At 37.4% G+C, this 18,266-nt stretch overlaps 1 protein-coding gene across 4 annotated transcripts in view; it reads left to right on the top strand.

Annotated features, from left to right (window-relative positions):
• The window catches only part of GRIA2 (glutamate ionotropic receptor AMPA type subunit 2), a 183,213-nt gene that overhangs the window by 74,184 nt on the left and 90,763 nt on the right, over positions 1-18,266 (top strand). For all 4 annotated transcript variants that reach the window (XM_055549419.1, XM_055549422.1, XM_055549421.1 and 1 more), the window contains one exon: positions 17,897-18,136. In XM_055549419.1, the coding sequence (XP_055405394.1) occupies positions 17,897-18,136 (240 nt within the window). The remainder of the gene's footprint in view (positions 1-17,896; positions 18,137-18,266) is intronic.

The following is an 18,266-nucleotide window of genomic DNA, read 5'->3' as shown; positions in this document are numbered from 1 at the left end:
AGACTGTGTATGTCAACCCCAAATTCCCAATCTGTTTGTCTTAATAACATAAATAAAATGTGTATAACTCAAAAGTAGCAAAAAATAAACTCAAACTTTGAAGTTGGCCACCTGAGCCCAAGTCTGAGCTCTGGGGGACCTCAGAGGGCACAGAGACCTTTGAAAGCTGCCTTTTATCAGAAGCATACAGATGGCTGGTGTCACTATTGGACTTGGAAGCCAGGCCTCCAGATGCTGCAGCTGGCATGCTTTACCCACACACTCAAGTCCCATCAGAGAACACAATGCCCTGAACTTAGCCAAAACCTAAGTCAGGCAAGAATCTGTAGAGGGAAGAGCTATGTGTATTTATGGGGAGGAAATACATGTCCAGGAATGAAGAATAGGACTGTCTTTTGTGAAACAGCATCTTCTATAAACAGAGGTAATTCTCTTTCATTTACATGTCCAGAACCCATCATTAAAATTCACTTGAGAGTTATTGCCTATTACTGCCAGGTCTGCTGTTGCTCTCCCAAGATGATGAATGAAGCCAGAATAAATGTTATAGATTTTTTCAAGCTGCATATAATATGGGCAATGGCAATAAACTTATGACATTTCACCTCACTCAGCAAGTGTAGCACGAAGGTCAGGAAGGATAAACGTTTGTTAGAGGGAAAGAAAAATGTATTATTACAACTTCATTGTTCTCTGCTCCTGAGTGATGATGCTGAATCCTATTTAGTATTTGTATGAGAAATGGGGTAAAAATGTATATATAGGAGAAGTGATTTCTCATAGTAATGATTTGTGGCACAGCTATAGGGAAAATCATCAGCAAGGCAATTTATAGAAATTGTTGTTGTGGTCTGTGTGTATTATTCTTCACATTGTCTTTGAATCATTGAGTGTTTCAGGCACTCCCTGTAAACTGAGTGTCCATGCCAGGAACTGTGCTGGCTTCTGGAAGACAGCAGTGGACAAGCAAAGGTTGGCTTTTGAAGAGATGAGCCTTTTAGAAGAGATGTTGAACTGTCAGCTCCTGAGAGTGAAATCCTTCTGTCACTTGATGGGAAAAGAAGGTGCTCCAGTATATATGTAAACTTTTAAATAAGGCCATCAATGGAAAGTAAATAGTTTTACTCCATTTCATTATGAGAAAAGGGTATTGATTTATCTAAGAAAGGGTATTGATTTTCTAAGAAAGACAATTCCATTTTTCACCTTCTCCCAAATTTTTATATAGAAACTAAATGTTCCAAAACCTTTATATTTCAACAATTGCACTTTTTAAGGAATAAATGTTGCTTGTAATAAGTTTTCAGATTTGAACAATTCCACTGAATTATATAAGACATTTGAGATTGTGAGAATCCCTGAAGATACTTTCCAGTGCAAAATGTGTTCCTGGATATCTGTAGACATCCGCCTTCATTGGGTGACAGACAACTTCCATGACAGAAGTTCAGGTCTTTCCTTCCCATTTTCACTTGTATCCTGAGCTACATATTTTTTCAGGTTGGTAACTTCACCTCGGTTCAACTTCTCCACATATAAAATACATTTTGAAAATTCCAAAGATGGTCTTCTCAGGTTCATAATTGTGGGTTTTTTTCCTGGTATGAGAAACGATAGATTAAATTTCTTAAATTCTGATAGTTGAAGAAAATATTGTTATGCTTTCAGAAATACCCCAGTATTAACAAAAATGAAATTTCAATATAAAAATCTTTGTTATACAATTAGTTGGGTTCATGTATTCACTCAACAAATGTTTGATAATGTAATTGTGAAAGTTCCTGAACTGGGTTTTGCCAAGGATACAATTCATTACTTTTGGATTTATTGTCATTAACACATTTATATAGTGATTTATATTCTCCCGAGGACTTCTTGCCATATTTCTAATTTAATCTCTCAAGATTTCCTATAAGGAAGACAGGATACAAATTAGCATCCTCATTCAGTAGATTAGGAGCCTCAGGCGCAGGCTCAGTGATGCTTTTGCTAGGTGGCCAGGAAAGGATGGAGATGAGCTTCTGTTTCAAGTGATCTTACCCTGTTCTCACACTGACCCCTTCTCTCAAGGAGGTCACAGATCCCCCCTCCCCCAACCACTACCACACATACACATGCCCACACACTCAAACACACTGTGTTTCAGGTCACAAGGGAGGTAAAAGCAGAGTGTTGATGGGGATCAGATTCAGGGAAAACCATATTCAGTTGATGGTAAGAAGGACACTTTTCATGGAAGAACTGCTATTTTATTACATGACATTTATCAAATCCCCAATGTGTGCCAAATATGGGCTGAACTGTGCTTGGAGATAAATAACACTTCTTCTTTGCTTTCAATTAGCTCTCAGTTCAAGGGCAAAGGTAGAAATTTATAACTCAGGCTGAGACGCAGAAATGCAAACTGTATTAGAATCACATGTGAGAGGCATGTGACTCAGACCACACAGAGTGGGCAGCACCTGAGCTCTGGAATGTAGTTTATTCTCTAAGCACTGGGGAGACAATGATGAATTTTAAGCTAGGGGATTATATCTGCCATGATAGGAAAGAGATTTATTATAAAAGGGGCTATTTGGGAGGTTATTGCAATGATCTAGCCAATAAATGTTGAAGGATTGTATTAAGGCAGTGTTGGCAGAGCTGGAGAGTACAGATTTGAGATGTCAGATGGACATTATTTGGTGATTGTTTCATTCTGGGGATAAAGGAAGGCGAAAAGTCTGGTGTGATTCTCACACTCTGAAAAGATAGGGTAGATTTTTTTAAACATATGAATACTTGTCCTATGGATTTGGTGAATTTTATGCTAAAGGAAAAGAATGAGTAAAATCCTGGTGCATGATTAATAAATAGTTAATATCAACATTGGTAAGAATATGGAAAATAAGAAGGCAGGTCATGAGAGACTTATTGGGCCTTAGTAGTTGCCAGCACTGTTTCAGCTTATCTTTTCTTTCATAAGGCCCCATTCCAAGTTAAATAGGTGGGTAGCGTGATTATCTTCCTTTACAGTTGGCTGAACTGAGACACAGAGAAATATGTGACTTCCCCAACCGAGTCAAACTAGGTAATAGCAAAGCAAGATTCAATCCCTGACACATGTAAACCTGTGGCGGATTCATTTTGATATTTGGCAAATCTAATACAGTTATGTAAAGTTTAAAAATAAAATAAAATTAAAAAAAAATGTTTTTAAAAGCTTTAAAAAAAAAAAAAAAAAAGATTCAATCCCTGGTTATTCTCACTTGTAGCTCTATAATTGCTCCATCTGAGGTCAAAGCCCAAGATCCTTGGATACATAATAACTTTTCTATGATGTTTAACACTTGAGATCAATGTTACAGGATTTTAAACAATGTAAAATAATGATATTTTATGCATTTCTTTCCATTGTTTCTCTTTTTGTTTTGAGAAAACTCATATTTGAGGTCTTGAAAGAATTAAATATTATGACTAAAAATCATACTTGCAAAGAAATAAATATAAAAATGCATGTGTGCTCAGTAGTATCTGACTATTTGGAACCCAATGGACTATAACTATAATTCTCTGTTCATGGAATTTTACAGACAGTAATACTGGCGTGGGGTGCCATTTCCTACTCTAGAGGATCTTCTGGACTCAGGGATTGAACTGTGTCTCTAGCATCTCCAGCATTGGAAGGCAGATTCCTTTACCACTGTGCTGTGAAAATACAAAATTCAAAAGTTAGTCATATGCACTGTTTGTATTATATACACAGTGTATATAGTATATTTGCTACATAATAATATACAGTATGTATTTTCTCAGTAAATAAATAGGTAGAGGGAGACAATTGTTGTAATGGTTCAGGTTTGGGAAACATTTGCACAAGAAAATGGAATTTGGCCTTATTAAAAGAGATGATACCATTAAGAAATAGAATGTAAAAAAAGGAACAGTTGGAAGACTGATTCCTGGAGACTGTCAGTTACATGGTGTTCTTTAAGAAGGCTCACATGCCAAGAATATGATTTGGAGGAAGATGAGAGAGGACATGGGAAAGAACCAAGGAAAAATAGAACTAAGGTGCAAGAAATACAAAGTGTAACACACAAGCTTCATATAAGTGGGGATCTTATCTATCATGCCTGCAGCTATCTTCCCATATCTAAACAGTAATCTCAGAAGTTCTTAAATATACTTGGTTAATGGAACAAGTGTAGTGGAATAAAACAGAATTGGTTATAGATCACATGAGCAGGACAAGGAAGAGTAATGAATTAATTATTCTGAAATATCAAAAATCAATGATTGCAAGAGTTATGATACCATTAGCAGAAAGAAAGAAAAAAAAAAAAAAACCAGTACAAAGACATGATTTGTAGGCTAATGTTTTCAAGGTTTTCTTTCCTTTTTTTCTAATGGAATTAGTTTGAGTGATATAGAATAAGAAGTTCTCCAGTGGATGATAGATTGGAATTGAGCTGTCATCTCCAGCCAGGAATATACCATAATAGGTAATTGAGACCAAGATAGTTTGAAATCCAGTTGAACTAACAGGAAGGCTGTAACAAACAGCAAGAGCATGCACACTTGCTTACTCCTTAAACACAAAGAAGGAAGTAGATTGAAACCGTAGGGAACTATGGACAGTTTTCTGACACTGCCCGGTGCTTGCCCCAGCCTGAACCTCATGCCCACTGAGCCCCACTCACTCCACGCAAGGGCAAGGGCTGCCACAGCTGAGGTGAGTGCTAGGTCACGAGTGCTAGGTCATGAGAGGTGGAGATGGCTAAGACTTGGAGTGGCATCTGAATGGGGTGAAGGCAGCCCCAACTACGGATGGTGACAGCAGGTCAGGAGTAATCTGAGGCTCTGACTGGGGCTGCAACTACTAGAGCCCATGCTCTGACCCACACCAAGTATCCACGCCAGCTCCTCTTGGTCCAGCACTGCTGGGAGGAGGGGAGAGAACACACTTAGTGGGACTGGAACCAGCTCAGACCAAACTTCAGGGCTTCTGCTCCAACAACTGGGGAGCTGTCTCTGCTCCCACTAAGGTGTGGTGGGCCCTGAGCAGTGAAGTCCCAGCTGACACCTGGTTCTGGCTCTAGCCCCTCTTTCTCCAGCCCCACCTCTTACCAATGTGATAACTGCCAGGACACCCTGGAGAAATGTGACTTATGCTCATGTCAGACCTAGCTGTCCCCCAAAGTCACTGGGCACATGCAGGCTGCATAGGGATGCTCCCACACAAGAACATCCTTCAAGACCAGGGTAGATAACTGTTTTATCTACTTATCTTTTTTCCCTAGAGACAGAGAAAATTAAACAGAATGAGAAGACAGGGAAGTTTGTTTCAATCAAAAGAGCAAGAGAAAACCCCTGAAAAACAACTAATGAAAGAAATAAATAATTGTCTTATAAAGAGTTCTGAGTAATAAGAATATTAACTTAATTAGGGAAAATAATAAACTGAGAATTTTTAAGGGCTTAGAAAGAAAGTGTATATAAAGTAAAGAGAACTAAAGAATACAATAACTGAAATGAAAAATACACTAGAAGGAGATGACAGCAGACTAGATGATACAGAAGAATGCCTAGGTGATCTGGAAGAAAGAATAAAAGAAGTCATCCAAAAAGAAAAAATAAATGAGAACAGTTTAAGGGACCTCTGAGAGAACATTAGGTATTGTTTATAGTCTAAAGTTCTCAGGAGAAAGAGATTGAAAATGTACTTGAGGATATTATGGCTGAAATTCCCCAAACCAGAAGGAAACTGATATTCAGGTATAGGAAGCACAAAGCACATCTACCTTCCAAAGTAGATGAACAAACAGACCCACACTAAGACATACAATTATTAAAAAGGCAAAAGTTAAAGAGACAGTTCTAAAAGCAGCAAGAGAAAAAGTCATATATGAAGGAAACCCCATAAGGTTATCAGTTAATTTTTCTGCAAAAACTCTGCAGGCTAGGAGGGATTGGCATGCTTTAGTTAAAGTGCTAAAAGAGAAAAAACCTACAACCTAGGATACTCGACTCAGCAAAATTATCATTTAGGATTGAATGAAAGACAAAGAAGTTTTCAGACAAGCAAAAATTGAATTTGTCAATATTAAACCAATCCTATAAGAAGTGTGAAAGGGTCTTCTCTAAGTGGAAAAGAAAAGGCTGGAACAGGAAGTATCTATGCTGCTGCTGCTGCATTGCTTCAGTCGTGTCCGACTCTGTGCGACCCCATAGATGGCAGCCCACCAGGCTCCACCGTCCCTGGGATTCTCCAGGCAAGAACACTGGAGTGGGTAGCCATTTCCTTCTCCAATGCGTGAAAGTGAAAAGTGAAAGGGAAGTCGCTCAGTCGTGACCCCATGGACTGCAGCCCACCAGGCTCCTCCATCCATGGGATTTTCCAGGCAAGAGTACTGGAGTGGGTTGCCATTGCCTTCTCCAAAGTATCTATAAGAAAGGAAAAAACATCCCACTAGTAAAGGGAAATATATAACAAAGTCTGAGGATCAACCACTTAAATAAGCTAATCTGAAGATTTAAAAACAAAGAATTGTAAAATCATATGCACTTCTTATACACTTCATATACATTTATTATAATTGCAATAAGAAGTGACGGGATGAATGTGAAGGTGTTAAATATAACATAAAAAGACACAGTGTGTATGAAGGGAGTAAAAACTGTTGATCTTTTAGAATGTGTTTGAACTTTAAATGACCAGTAGTTTGAAACAAATAGATATAGTTATAGATCAACATCTGTGAACTCTATGGTAACCACAGATCCAAAACCTATTACTGAAACACAAAAACTAAATAGAAAGGAATGCAAGCACATCTCAATACAGTCATTAAACCACAAGAGAGTACAGTGAAAGTAGAAGAATAAAAAGAGAAAATGAGACAAAACAAAAACACAAAAGAAGTAACAAAATGGCAATAAGTACATAACCTTTCAGTAATCAGTTAAATGCCAATGAACTAAATACTTCCAATCAAAGGACATGGGGCAGCTGGCTGAAAACAAAACAAGCTCATCTATATGCTGCTTACAGAAGTCTCATTTCAGAGCTAAAGACATACACAGACTGGAAGTGCGGAGATGGAAAAATAAATTTATGCAAACACCAATACAGTATACCAGCACATATATATGGAATTTAGAAAGATGGTAATGATAACCCTGTATGCGAGACAGCAAAAGAGACACAGATATATAGAACAGTCTTTTGGACTCTCTGGGAGAGGGAGAGGGTGGGATGATTTGGGAGAATGGCATTGAAACATGTATAATATCATATATGAAACTAATTGCCAGTCCAAGTTCGATGCATGATACTGGTTGCTTCGGGCTGGTGCACTGGGATGACCCAGAGGGATGGTACAGGGAGGGAGGTGGGAGGGGGGCTCAGGATGGGGAACACGTGTACACCCGTGGCAGATTCATGTTGATTGTATGGCAAAACCAATACAATATTGTAAAGTAATTAACCCCCAATTAAAATAAATAAATTTATATTTAAAAAAAAAGAAATGACAAATGGTAGGTTTAGCAATCCTCAGATCAGACAAAATAGACTTTTTTAAAAGTTATAACAAAAGCCAAAGAAGAACATCATATAATGGTAAAGAGATCAATACAAGAAGAAGATATAGCATTAGATATAATAAATATGGACTTAATACCAGAAAACATATTATATAATGCAAATATTAACAGACATAAAGGGATAAATTGAAAATAATGAAATAATGATAGAGGATTTTAATGCCTCACTTGCTGCTGCTGCTAAGTCGCTTCAGTCATGTCACTTACATTCAGACAAAAATTAAATAAGAAAATAGTCATCTTAAATGACACAGACCCTTAGACTTAATGAAAATCTATAGGACCTTCCATCCAAAAACAAGAAAAAACATTCCCTTCAAGTGCACATGATATGCTCTCCAGGATAGATCACATGGTAGGCCACAAAACAAACATTCACAAATTGAAGAAAATAGAAATTGCATCAACATTTTTCCTGACCATAATGGTATGAAACTAGAAATCAATTACAGGAAGAAAAATGAGATAAGTGATGCTTTCAAACTGTAGCACTGGAGAAGACCCTTGGACAGCAAGGAGATCAAACCAATCAATCCTAAAGGAAACCAACCCTGAGTATTCACTGAAGGACTGATACTGCAGCTGAAGCTTCAATACTTTGGCCACATGATAAGAAGAGTCGACTCACTGGAAAAGACCCTGATGCCAGGAAAGAATGAAGGCAAGAGAAGAAGGGGGAAACAGAGGATGAGATAGTTGGATGCCATCAGGGACTCAATGGACATGAGTTTGAGCAAAATCTGGGAGATAGTGAAGGACAGGGAAGCCTGGCATGCTGCAGTCCATTGGATTGCAAAGAGTTGGACACAACTGAGTGACTGAACAACTGCAAATCTGTTGCTTATCTACATGCACTAGTAAATAACTATCAGAAAGAGAAAGCATAAAGAGAATTCCATTTTGAATCAACTAAAAAAAGGTAGGGATGAACTTCACCAAGGAGGTGAAAAGACTTTTACTCTGAAAAATAGAAAACATTGATGAATAAAATTGAAGATAATACAAAGAAGTGGAAAGATATCTCTTGCTCTTGGATTAGAAAGTTAATCTTGTTAAATGGCCATTATACCCAAACAATCTACAGACTTAATGCAATTCTTAGCAAAATACCCAGGTCATGTTTTACAAAACTAGAAGTCCCACATTGCCAAAGCAATCTTGAGAAAAAAGAACAAAGCTGGAAGCATTACATTCCCTGACTTCAGACTATACTACAAATCTACAATAATCAAAACAGTACAATACTGGCACAAAAAGAAAAAAGAAATATAGGCCAATGGAACAAGATAGAGAGCACATAGATAAATTCATGTACCTATGGTCACGACTGAGCGACTTCACTTTCACTTTGCTGCATTGGAGAAGGAAATGGCAACCCGCTCCAGTGTTCTTGCCTGGAGAATCCCATGGACAGAGGAGACTGGTGGGCTGCCATCTATGGGGTCGCACAGAGTCGGACACGACTTAGCAGCAGCAGCAGCATGGTCACCTTATCTATGACAAAGGAGGCAAGAATATACAATGGAGGAAAAGTCTCTTCAAGAAATGCTACTGGGAAAACTGGACAGCTACATATAAAAGAATGACATTAGAATATTCTTCAATACCATACAAAAATAAACTTAAAATAGATTAAAGGTGTAAATGTAAGACTCCTTGAAACCATAAAGCTCCTTGAAGAAAATATAGACAGAATATTGTTTAATGCATATTGGAGCAATATTTTATTTTATTGGACTCCTAAAACCGTGGAAACAATAGGAATAATAAACAAATAAGAACTAATTAAACTTAAATGCTTAATTAAAAGATAACTTACAGAATGGCATAAATTATTTGCAAGTACTATGACTGACTAGGAGTTAACATGCAAAATATTTAAACAACTCATACAACTCAATATCAGAAAACAACCTGATTTAAAAATGGACATAAGACATATAGAATAAGACATATAGATGGCCAATAGACACATAAAAATATGTGCAACATCACTAATTATCAGGAAAATGAAAATCAAACTGAAATAAGATATCACCTCACACCTGTCAGAATGAAGATGCCCCAAAAGTCTACAAATAACAAATGCTGGATAGATGTGGAGAAGAGGGAACCCTGTACAGTGTTGATGGGAATGTAATTTGTTGCAGCCACTATAAAGATCAATGTATAGGTTCCCCAAAACACTAAAATAGCACTACTACATGATTCAGCAATTCCACTCCTGGATATATTCCAAAGAAAATGAAAACACTGATTTGAAAAGACATATGCACCTTAATGTTCATAGCAGCATTATTTAAAATAACCAAGATATGGAAGTGACCTAAGTGTGTGTGCATGCATGCTCAGTCATATTCAGTTCTTTGCAACCCCATGGACTGTAGCCTGCAAGGCTCCTCTGTCCATGGAATTTTCCAGGTAAGAATACTAGAGTGGGTTGCCATTTCCTCCTCCACAGGATCTTCCTGACCCAGGGATAGAACCAGCATCTCCTGCATTGCAGGCAGAGTGTTTATCACTGAGCCACCTGGGAAGCCAGTTTAAGTGTCTATCAACAGACAAATGGATAAATGTCACACACACACACACACACACACACTAAAATATTACTTAGCCATAAAAAGAATGAAATATTTCCATGTGCAACAATGTAGATGGACCTGGAGGGTAATATGTTTTTAGTGAAATAAGTCAGCCAGAGAAAGAAAAATACTGTATGTTATCATATTTTGAATCTAAAAATTAAAACAAAGGAACATATATAAAGAACAGAAACACACAGATATGGAGAACAAACTAGTTACCTGTGGGGAGAGAGAAGGGTGGAAGTCAAGATAAGTGTAAGGGGTTAAGAGATATAAACTATTATGTATAAAACAAGTAAGCAACAAGGATGGATTGTACAGGGAAATACAGTCATTATTTTAAAATAACTTTAAATGGCTACTAAGTAAAGTGATCCCATCTTAGTATTCTTTTTAGTATTCATGGCAATCTATAGATTCAGTGCAATCTCTATCAAAGCACCAATGGCAGTTTTCATAGAACTAGAACAGATTAATTTTTGTATGGAAACAGAATAAATAATAATAAATAAATTCAGAGAGTCCAATAAAGCTACATATGAGAAAAAATTATTAGATTTAATGATTAAGAGATCTTAAGGAAGATTTCAATAGTAAAATTGGGGTTAATGTTTACAAGGACATTGTGCCAAAAACTGTGTGATAAAAGATGAGAGAGATTTTCTTTGGTCTCCAGATTTTGAGGTCAGGCTTGTTTGGTGATGCAGCTTTCACATGGACTTGTGCAGACTTCACACAAGCCGCAAAGCATAGTTCCTGCTTATGAAGCAGACTACAGGTTTCATACCAGTCAATGGCAATTTATAAATGTAAAACATGTTGAGCAAAAACCATCAGGCTCTTTTATTCTCCCTTTCTACTAAATAATCATGCAAGGTTCTCCAGGCTGCATAGAATATACCACATTAGCAGCACCAATGAGCAGAATGACCTAGGAGAAAAAGATGTGAGTTGGATGCTCCATCAGCATTGTTACTGACTTTTATCATCTGGGCTTGTAATAAAAAGCAGAGTAATCAGCAAGTTACTTATACCCAGGAGATTATAATTTCTGCTGTTTGACCTAAAGTATCTTTAAAAACGATTTGCCTTTGCTGAGTTTCTCAAAGTTGATATTAAATATTTAATTGAAGGCATACTCAGAGCATCTTTACCTAATATTTTACATTCAGCTTGGAATTTTAAGGCATAAATACAATTCTAATGCTATTTAGCATAAGAATTCAGAAGTTTATAATAGTGTTTATATACAGAGGGTAGTTGTGCAGGTCATGAATCTAGATGTGAAACTGGGAGCTTTCTCTTCCTTGCTCTCCCTCCAGAGGTGACATGGGAGAAGGTGACTATATGGGGTGCAGTATTGTCTAACTCATTTTGATGCCACCTGCAGCAACATGGGTGGACCTAGAGATCATCATATTGAGTAAATAAGTCAGACAGAGGAGAAATATCGTATGACATTTCTTATATGGGGAATCAGAAAAGAAATTATACAAATGAACTTATTTATAAAACATACGACTTACAGACTTAAAGAACTGTGAGTTGTTATTGTTGCCAGGGAAGGATAAGGGGAAAGGACAGTTAGGGAGTTTGGAATGGACATGTACACACTGCTACATTTAAAATAAATAACTAGCAAGGACTTACAGTATAGCACATGGAACTCTGCTCAATGTTATATGGCAGTCTGGATGGGAGGGGAGTTTAGAGGAAATGGATGCATGTATATACATGACTGAGTCCGTTTGCTATTCTCCTGAAACTATCACAACACTGTTAATCAGCTATTGTTGTTGTTTAGTCGCTCAGTCATGTCAGGCTCTTTGTGACTCCATGAACTGCAGTATGCCAGACACCTCTGTCCTTCACCATCTCCTGGAGCTTGCTCAAACTCATGTCCATTGAGTCAGTGATGCCATCCAACCATCTCGTCCCCTTTTGTCCCTTTCTCCTCCTCCCTTCATTTTTTCCAAGCATCAGCGTCTATTTCAATGAGTCGCCTCTCTGCATCAGGTGGCCAAAGTATTGGAGCTTCAGCTTCAGCATCAGTCCTTCCAATGAATATTCAGGATTGATTTCCTTTAGGATTGACTGGTTTGATCTCCTTGAAGTCCAAGGGGCTCTCAAGAGTCTTCTCCAACACCACAGTTCAAAAGCATCAATTCCTTGGTGCTCAGCTTTCTTTATGGTCCAACTCTTGCATCCATACATGACTACTAGAAAAACCATAGCTGTAAAATCCATAGCTGTAAAAACCATATATGTAAAATTTTAAAAAATTTAAAAAAAAGAAATGTGTCTTTGAAACTGTTTCCAGAGCTATGATACATTACTTAAATATTGTCTTGATAGTAAGTCTTCCTTCTTTCAGAATAGATATATTAGGGAAATGACTGAATTTTGGAAGATTGCTAGGGAATAAGGTAGAGATGAAAATGAGTAATTTTGTTTCTAATCAAGGAGGAGCCCTTTCAAAGTAGAGCACTCATGTTCTTGGGTATTATGTCGGTGGGCTCTTGTATCAGTATAGTATTGGGGAGAAGATCAGTATTATTAATAGCATGCAAACACTCTGGTATTTTGGGAGTGGAGTGTTAGGAGCATAGCACTCAGTGTTTCTTGTTGAGGTGGTCTTGCAAATTGGGTAAATGAAACACTTTAGCTCAAGTCAACATTCTGACTGAGTCCTGGGTATAAATTGCAATGTCATCTTATCATGCTTGGGGACAGGAACAATGACAGACATGAGGTCAAGGAGAGGAGCTGTATTGGCTAAATGGGGCTCATTGTGTGTGTGGTAAAGGGACACCAAGAGAGGAAAAACCTAAAAAATAGAGGGTATGGGCAAGTGGACAACTGAATATGTGTCATGAAGAGATGAAGGACAAGGGGGGAGGTTAAGAGGTGGCTGAATAGTTAGGAGGAAGTGGCCATGGTTCTGCAATTATGGTCACTGAGAAATCAGCTGAACTGCCTGGAAAATCAGCTGAACTGCCTGCACTTTTTGCAAGTACCTCCTGAGTTAGTGAATTGTCATTTCTGATGAAGTCTTGTGCAGCTTGTGCATATTGTTGGACCAATGCCAGGTGTTTCCAGATGGTCATGATAACCAGGAGGTCCCTTGACAACTTACTCCAGAGTCTAAAACAAATGGAAAATGAAAGGTAATGGCTCCTTATTTAGACTGTGTATTCAAACACTGGCCTGTTTTACCGAGTGATTCACTGAGAATGGATGAGGAAGCCTCATTAGTAAATCATGTTGCCTGATATTCCTATAGTATTTAGGTGATATGCCAATACTTTGCAGGAAATGAAATAAAATAAATCTAGAGAGAATTTTAGAGCAACTTCTCATTTTTATGTCTTGTGGAATCAACAATTTCTGAACAAGCTTGAGACTTAAGATATACATGTAAGTACACATACATACGTGTATAAAATAAATCTTGGCAGAATTTGCCTAGATGGGTTTTAATAGTGAAAGGGCTTTTGCATGTATGTGAGCAATGAACAGAGTCAGACACATTAAAGGTGGTTTTCCAGTTCTGTACTCAGACCAGGACAGAACTATAAGTGTGAAGATGTTAGGAATCTCATCTTTGCTTTATGTTAAAGTTTTAAAATAAATGTAAATAAATACACACAGTTATTTTCTGAGATATATTAATCTGTTGTGCAGAAAATTGGTAGTAAAGATGGCAATTCATACATTACGCAGACCTAGACACATTACACAATGACATATTACACCTAAACTCCCAGAACATGTCTTATGTTAGAAAGGCAGAAATGAGTTGAAGACTAATAAATATTTAAAGGAAAATAGGAATATTTGATGAATAAAGGCCACTCAAAGAAATAACTAATTAATCTGGCTTTCCTTTCATTTCATATCACACAGTAGTCATTAGAAATTATTGCCTATCATGTATTGATTGCCTGCAGTTAGCTATTATAATCTTTGGCAATTTTCTTATAATGAAACAATGATCTTTACTTATGAAAATAAATAATACTCTTATTTATTAAACAAGTCTACTTTTTCTATAGATCTTTTATTTTATGACTAAATTAAAGTGAAATATGATAGTATTGGCTTTATCCTTTAAATGAAGTTTAATCAATATAAAAGGAAGTTTGGATAGCTGACTTTCATATTTTGGATTGAAATAAACTTTGAAATTAAAAAACATCAGTTATTCATCCACTCAAAGCATGTAGTTGACCTGAATTTGTTGTCTTAAGTACTGGGACGTGTGGTTTGTATTGTGTGTTGCAGGGGTTAGTCTTGGACAAAGGAACCCTACTTCTCAGAAAGATAGGATTAAATTTGTGTTTCAAAAATTATTCTGGTTAAATTGTGGAGAATTGAATGAAAGGGGCATAACTGGATGAAGGAAGAACACTGGGTAGGTATTCCACTAATCCGAGTGAGAAACACAATATTATCCATTAATATAGAGTGTGGACTCTGAATCCCAACTGTTTGGGTTTTAATACAGCATCTCTCATTTACTAGATGTCTGACTGGTTAAGTCACTTCGTCTTCCTACATTTTAATTTTCCTATCAGCAATTTGTAAATAATAATAGTTCCTATTTTGAGGGTTATCACGAGAAATAGGTAAGTTAATGTACCATGCCAGGCCACAGGGCAAGCACCAGGTACATAACATATGCTGTTAGTGAACTGGTTAGAGCAGAGAAAGACATAAGGGGACCACCTTGGAGTACATTTAGGTATTCGAATGACCATGACTTAGTGATGGTCTGACTGCGGGGGAGGGTTTGGGATAAGGTCCTTAACTGAAATACAAGTAGGGGCAAAGAACAAGGGATTGTGGGAGTGATGGGGACTTCCCAATAAAATATCGTATTTTTTCCTCTAAGAATGATTCTAAGCCAAAGCATTTTGATAATATTTTGTCTCATGTGAAGTAGACACGTGCATAAATTAAGTTCATAGGAAAGGTTAAAAAAGGTTAGGATTTCTGAGCTTCATTCAGCTGCCACTTGACTCAGTCTCTGAAGGCGAGAGATGTCCTTTTCGGGTGACATGTGTCTATGCGTGATGGCAGGCCTGCTTCTATCTTCTCTCACAGAGGTTTTGGTCAGCATTGGACTTTTCATAAGCACACCAATTGTGTAGTATAAAAGCATTATTAGCACAATAAAGCCTTTTAAAAGAATCAGCTAATATAAGGAATGAACTCTCATGAATATATATAAATCCCAGATAATGGCAGTTAGTTCTTCTTACAATTAATGATTTTTATTTGTACTCTTTTTTTTATAAAGCTATCCTAAAATATGTTTACATTTACATAGTCTGTTAAATAATAATGTGCATGTTTTCTTTTTTCTTCCAGTTCTGAAAGTGTTAGTTGCTCAGTCATGTACAACTCTTTGAAATCCCATGGACTGTAGGCCACTAGGCTTCTCTGTCCATAAAATTTTCCAAGGCATGATACTGAAGTTTGTAGACATTCCCTTCTCCAGGGGATCTTCCTGACTCACAGGTCAAATCTGGGTCTCCTGCTTTGCAGGCAGATTCTTTACCATCTGAGCCACCAGGGAAGCCCTGTTTTATTGAGATGTAATTGACATACAGCACTGTATGAGTTTAAGGCAGACAGCATAATGATTTGACTTACGTATATCATGAAATGTTGACCACAGTTAAGTTTGGTGAACATTCATCATATCACATAGATACAAAATAAAAGAAAAATGTAAAAATTTTGAGATGAGAGCTATTAGGGTTTCCTCTCTTAACAACTTTCATATATAACATTCTGCAGTGTTAATTACATTTATTATGTCTTACATTACATCCTTGGGCTTTCCTTGTGGCTCAGATGGTGAAGAACATACCTGCCAATGCACATGGAACAGGTTCGGTCCCTAGTCAGAAATATTCCCTGGCAAAGGCAATGACTAACCACTCCAGTGTTCTTGCCTGGAAAATACCATGGACAGAGAAACCTGGTGGGCTACAGTCCATGGGATCACAAAGAGGCAGAACTGAGCGACAAACACTTTCACTTCACTTCACTTCACTTCACGTTACATCCCTAATACTTCTTTATCTTATAATAGGAATTTCATACATTTGACTCCTTTCATCCAATTCTCCCTTTCCCCACTCCTCATCTCTGGCGACCACAAATACAATCTTTTTTTCTATGAGTTTGTTTGTGTTTCATGTATAAGTGACCTACAGTGCTATGTTACTGCCTGGTGCACAACATAATTCCTTATTTCTGTGTATTACAAAATAATCACCATGATAAGTCCGTCTGTCACCATACAAAGTACTATTGACTATATTCCTCACAATGTACATTTTATCCCTATGACTCATTTATCTTGCAACTGGAATTCGTACCTCTTGATTCCCTTCACATATTTCACTCATCTGCACCCCTTATCCCCACCCCACTGGTGATCATCTCTTTATCCTCTGTATCTGTTTCTGTTTCGTTATATTCACATAATTGTTTTGTCTTTTAGATTCCACATATAAGTGAAGTCATACAGTATTTGCTTATTCACTTAGCACAATATGCTTTAGGTCTATCCATGATTTTCTTCCTTTTTTTTTTTTTATAGCTGAGTAATATTTCCTTATATATATACACACCACATCTTCTTTACCTACTTATATGTTGATGGTCACTTATGTTGTTTCCATGTCTTGGCTATTATGAATAACACTGCTGTGAACAGTATAGGGGTGCATTACTTTAGAAAAGTACCCAGAAGTAGAATTGCTTAATGGTAGTTCTACTTTTAATTTTTTGAGGAACCACTGTAATGTTTTCCATAGTTGCTGTACAAATTTACATTTCTACTAACACTGTGCAAGGGTTTGCCTTTCTCCATATATTGCCAACACTTGTTATTTGTTGTGTTTTGATGATGCCCACTTTAATGGGTGTGAGGTGATATCTCATTGTGGGGTTTGATTTACATTTCCCTAATACTTTTGCCTGGAAAATCCCATGGACGGAGGAGCCTGGTGGGCTACAGTCCATGGGGTCGCTAAGAGTCGGACACGACTGAGTGACTTCACTTTCACTTTTCACTTTCATGCATTGGAGAAGGGAATGGCAACCCACTCCAGTGTTCTTGCCTGGAGAATCCCAGGGACGGGGGAGCCTGGTGGGCTGCTGTCTATGGGGTCACATAGAGTCAGACATGACTGAAGCGACTTAGCAGCAGCAGCAGCAGCAGCAATATTAATGATATTGAACATCTTTTCATGTGTCTGTTGGGCCATCTGTATGTATTTTTGGGAAAAATATCTACTCAGGTCCTCTGCCCACTTTTTAATTGGGTTGTTTTCATTTTTTGTTGAGCTATATGAGTTATTTGTATATGCTGGATATTAACCCCAATCAGATATATGATTTGCAAATAAACCTCTCCCATTCAGTAGGCTGCCTTTTTAGATTTGTTGATAGTTTCTTTCACTGTGCAACAACTTTTAAGTTAGATATAGTCCCAAACCAGAATTATTTTTTAATGCTTTATAAATCTTTGTATTTCTCAAATAGAGTAAGTCTTCATAAATTTGATGAATTATCAGCTCTCTTTCTGTTTTAATTTGTTGATTCTTTTGTATATTATATAAAATGACATTAGCTTCAAGCAAATGCATGTGATTATATGCCAATTTCAATGACTTATCTTTCTATTTCCCCTGTTCTTCTAGTCTGCTCCCAGTTTTCAAGAGGAGTCTATGCTATTTTTGGATTTTATGACAAGAAGTCAGTAAACACCATCACATCATTTTGTGGCACGCTCCATGTGTCCTTCATCACTCCCAGCTTCCCAACAGATGGCACCCATCCATTTGTCATTCAGATGAGACCGGACCTCAAAGGAGCCCTCCTCAGCTTGATTGAGTACTACCAGTGGGACAAGTTTGCCTACCTCTACGACAGTGACAGAGGTAAGCGACAATGCCTCTTTCTTTTTGTAATGGGTCAAGTTCAATGCCCACACATCATATCCATACTTACACATGATATCGAGCTGTGTGAGTATATTCCAAGGGTGCGTACATGCTTAGTCGCTTCCAT

The sequence above is a fragment of the Bubalus kerabau genome, chromosome 16 (assembly GCF_029407905.1).
Source record: "Bubalus kerabau isolate K-KA32 ecotype Philippines breed swamp buffalo chromosome 16, PCC_UOA_SB_1v2, whole genome shotgun sequence".
Classification (NCBI taxonomy): Eukaryota; Metazoa; Chordata; class Mammalia; order Artiodactyla; family Bovidae; genus Bubalus; species Bubalus kerabau.
This window is presented reverse-complemented; position numbering and strand designations above follow the sequence as displayed.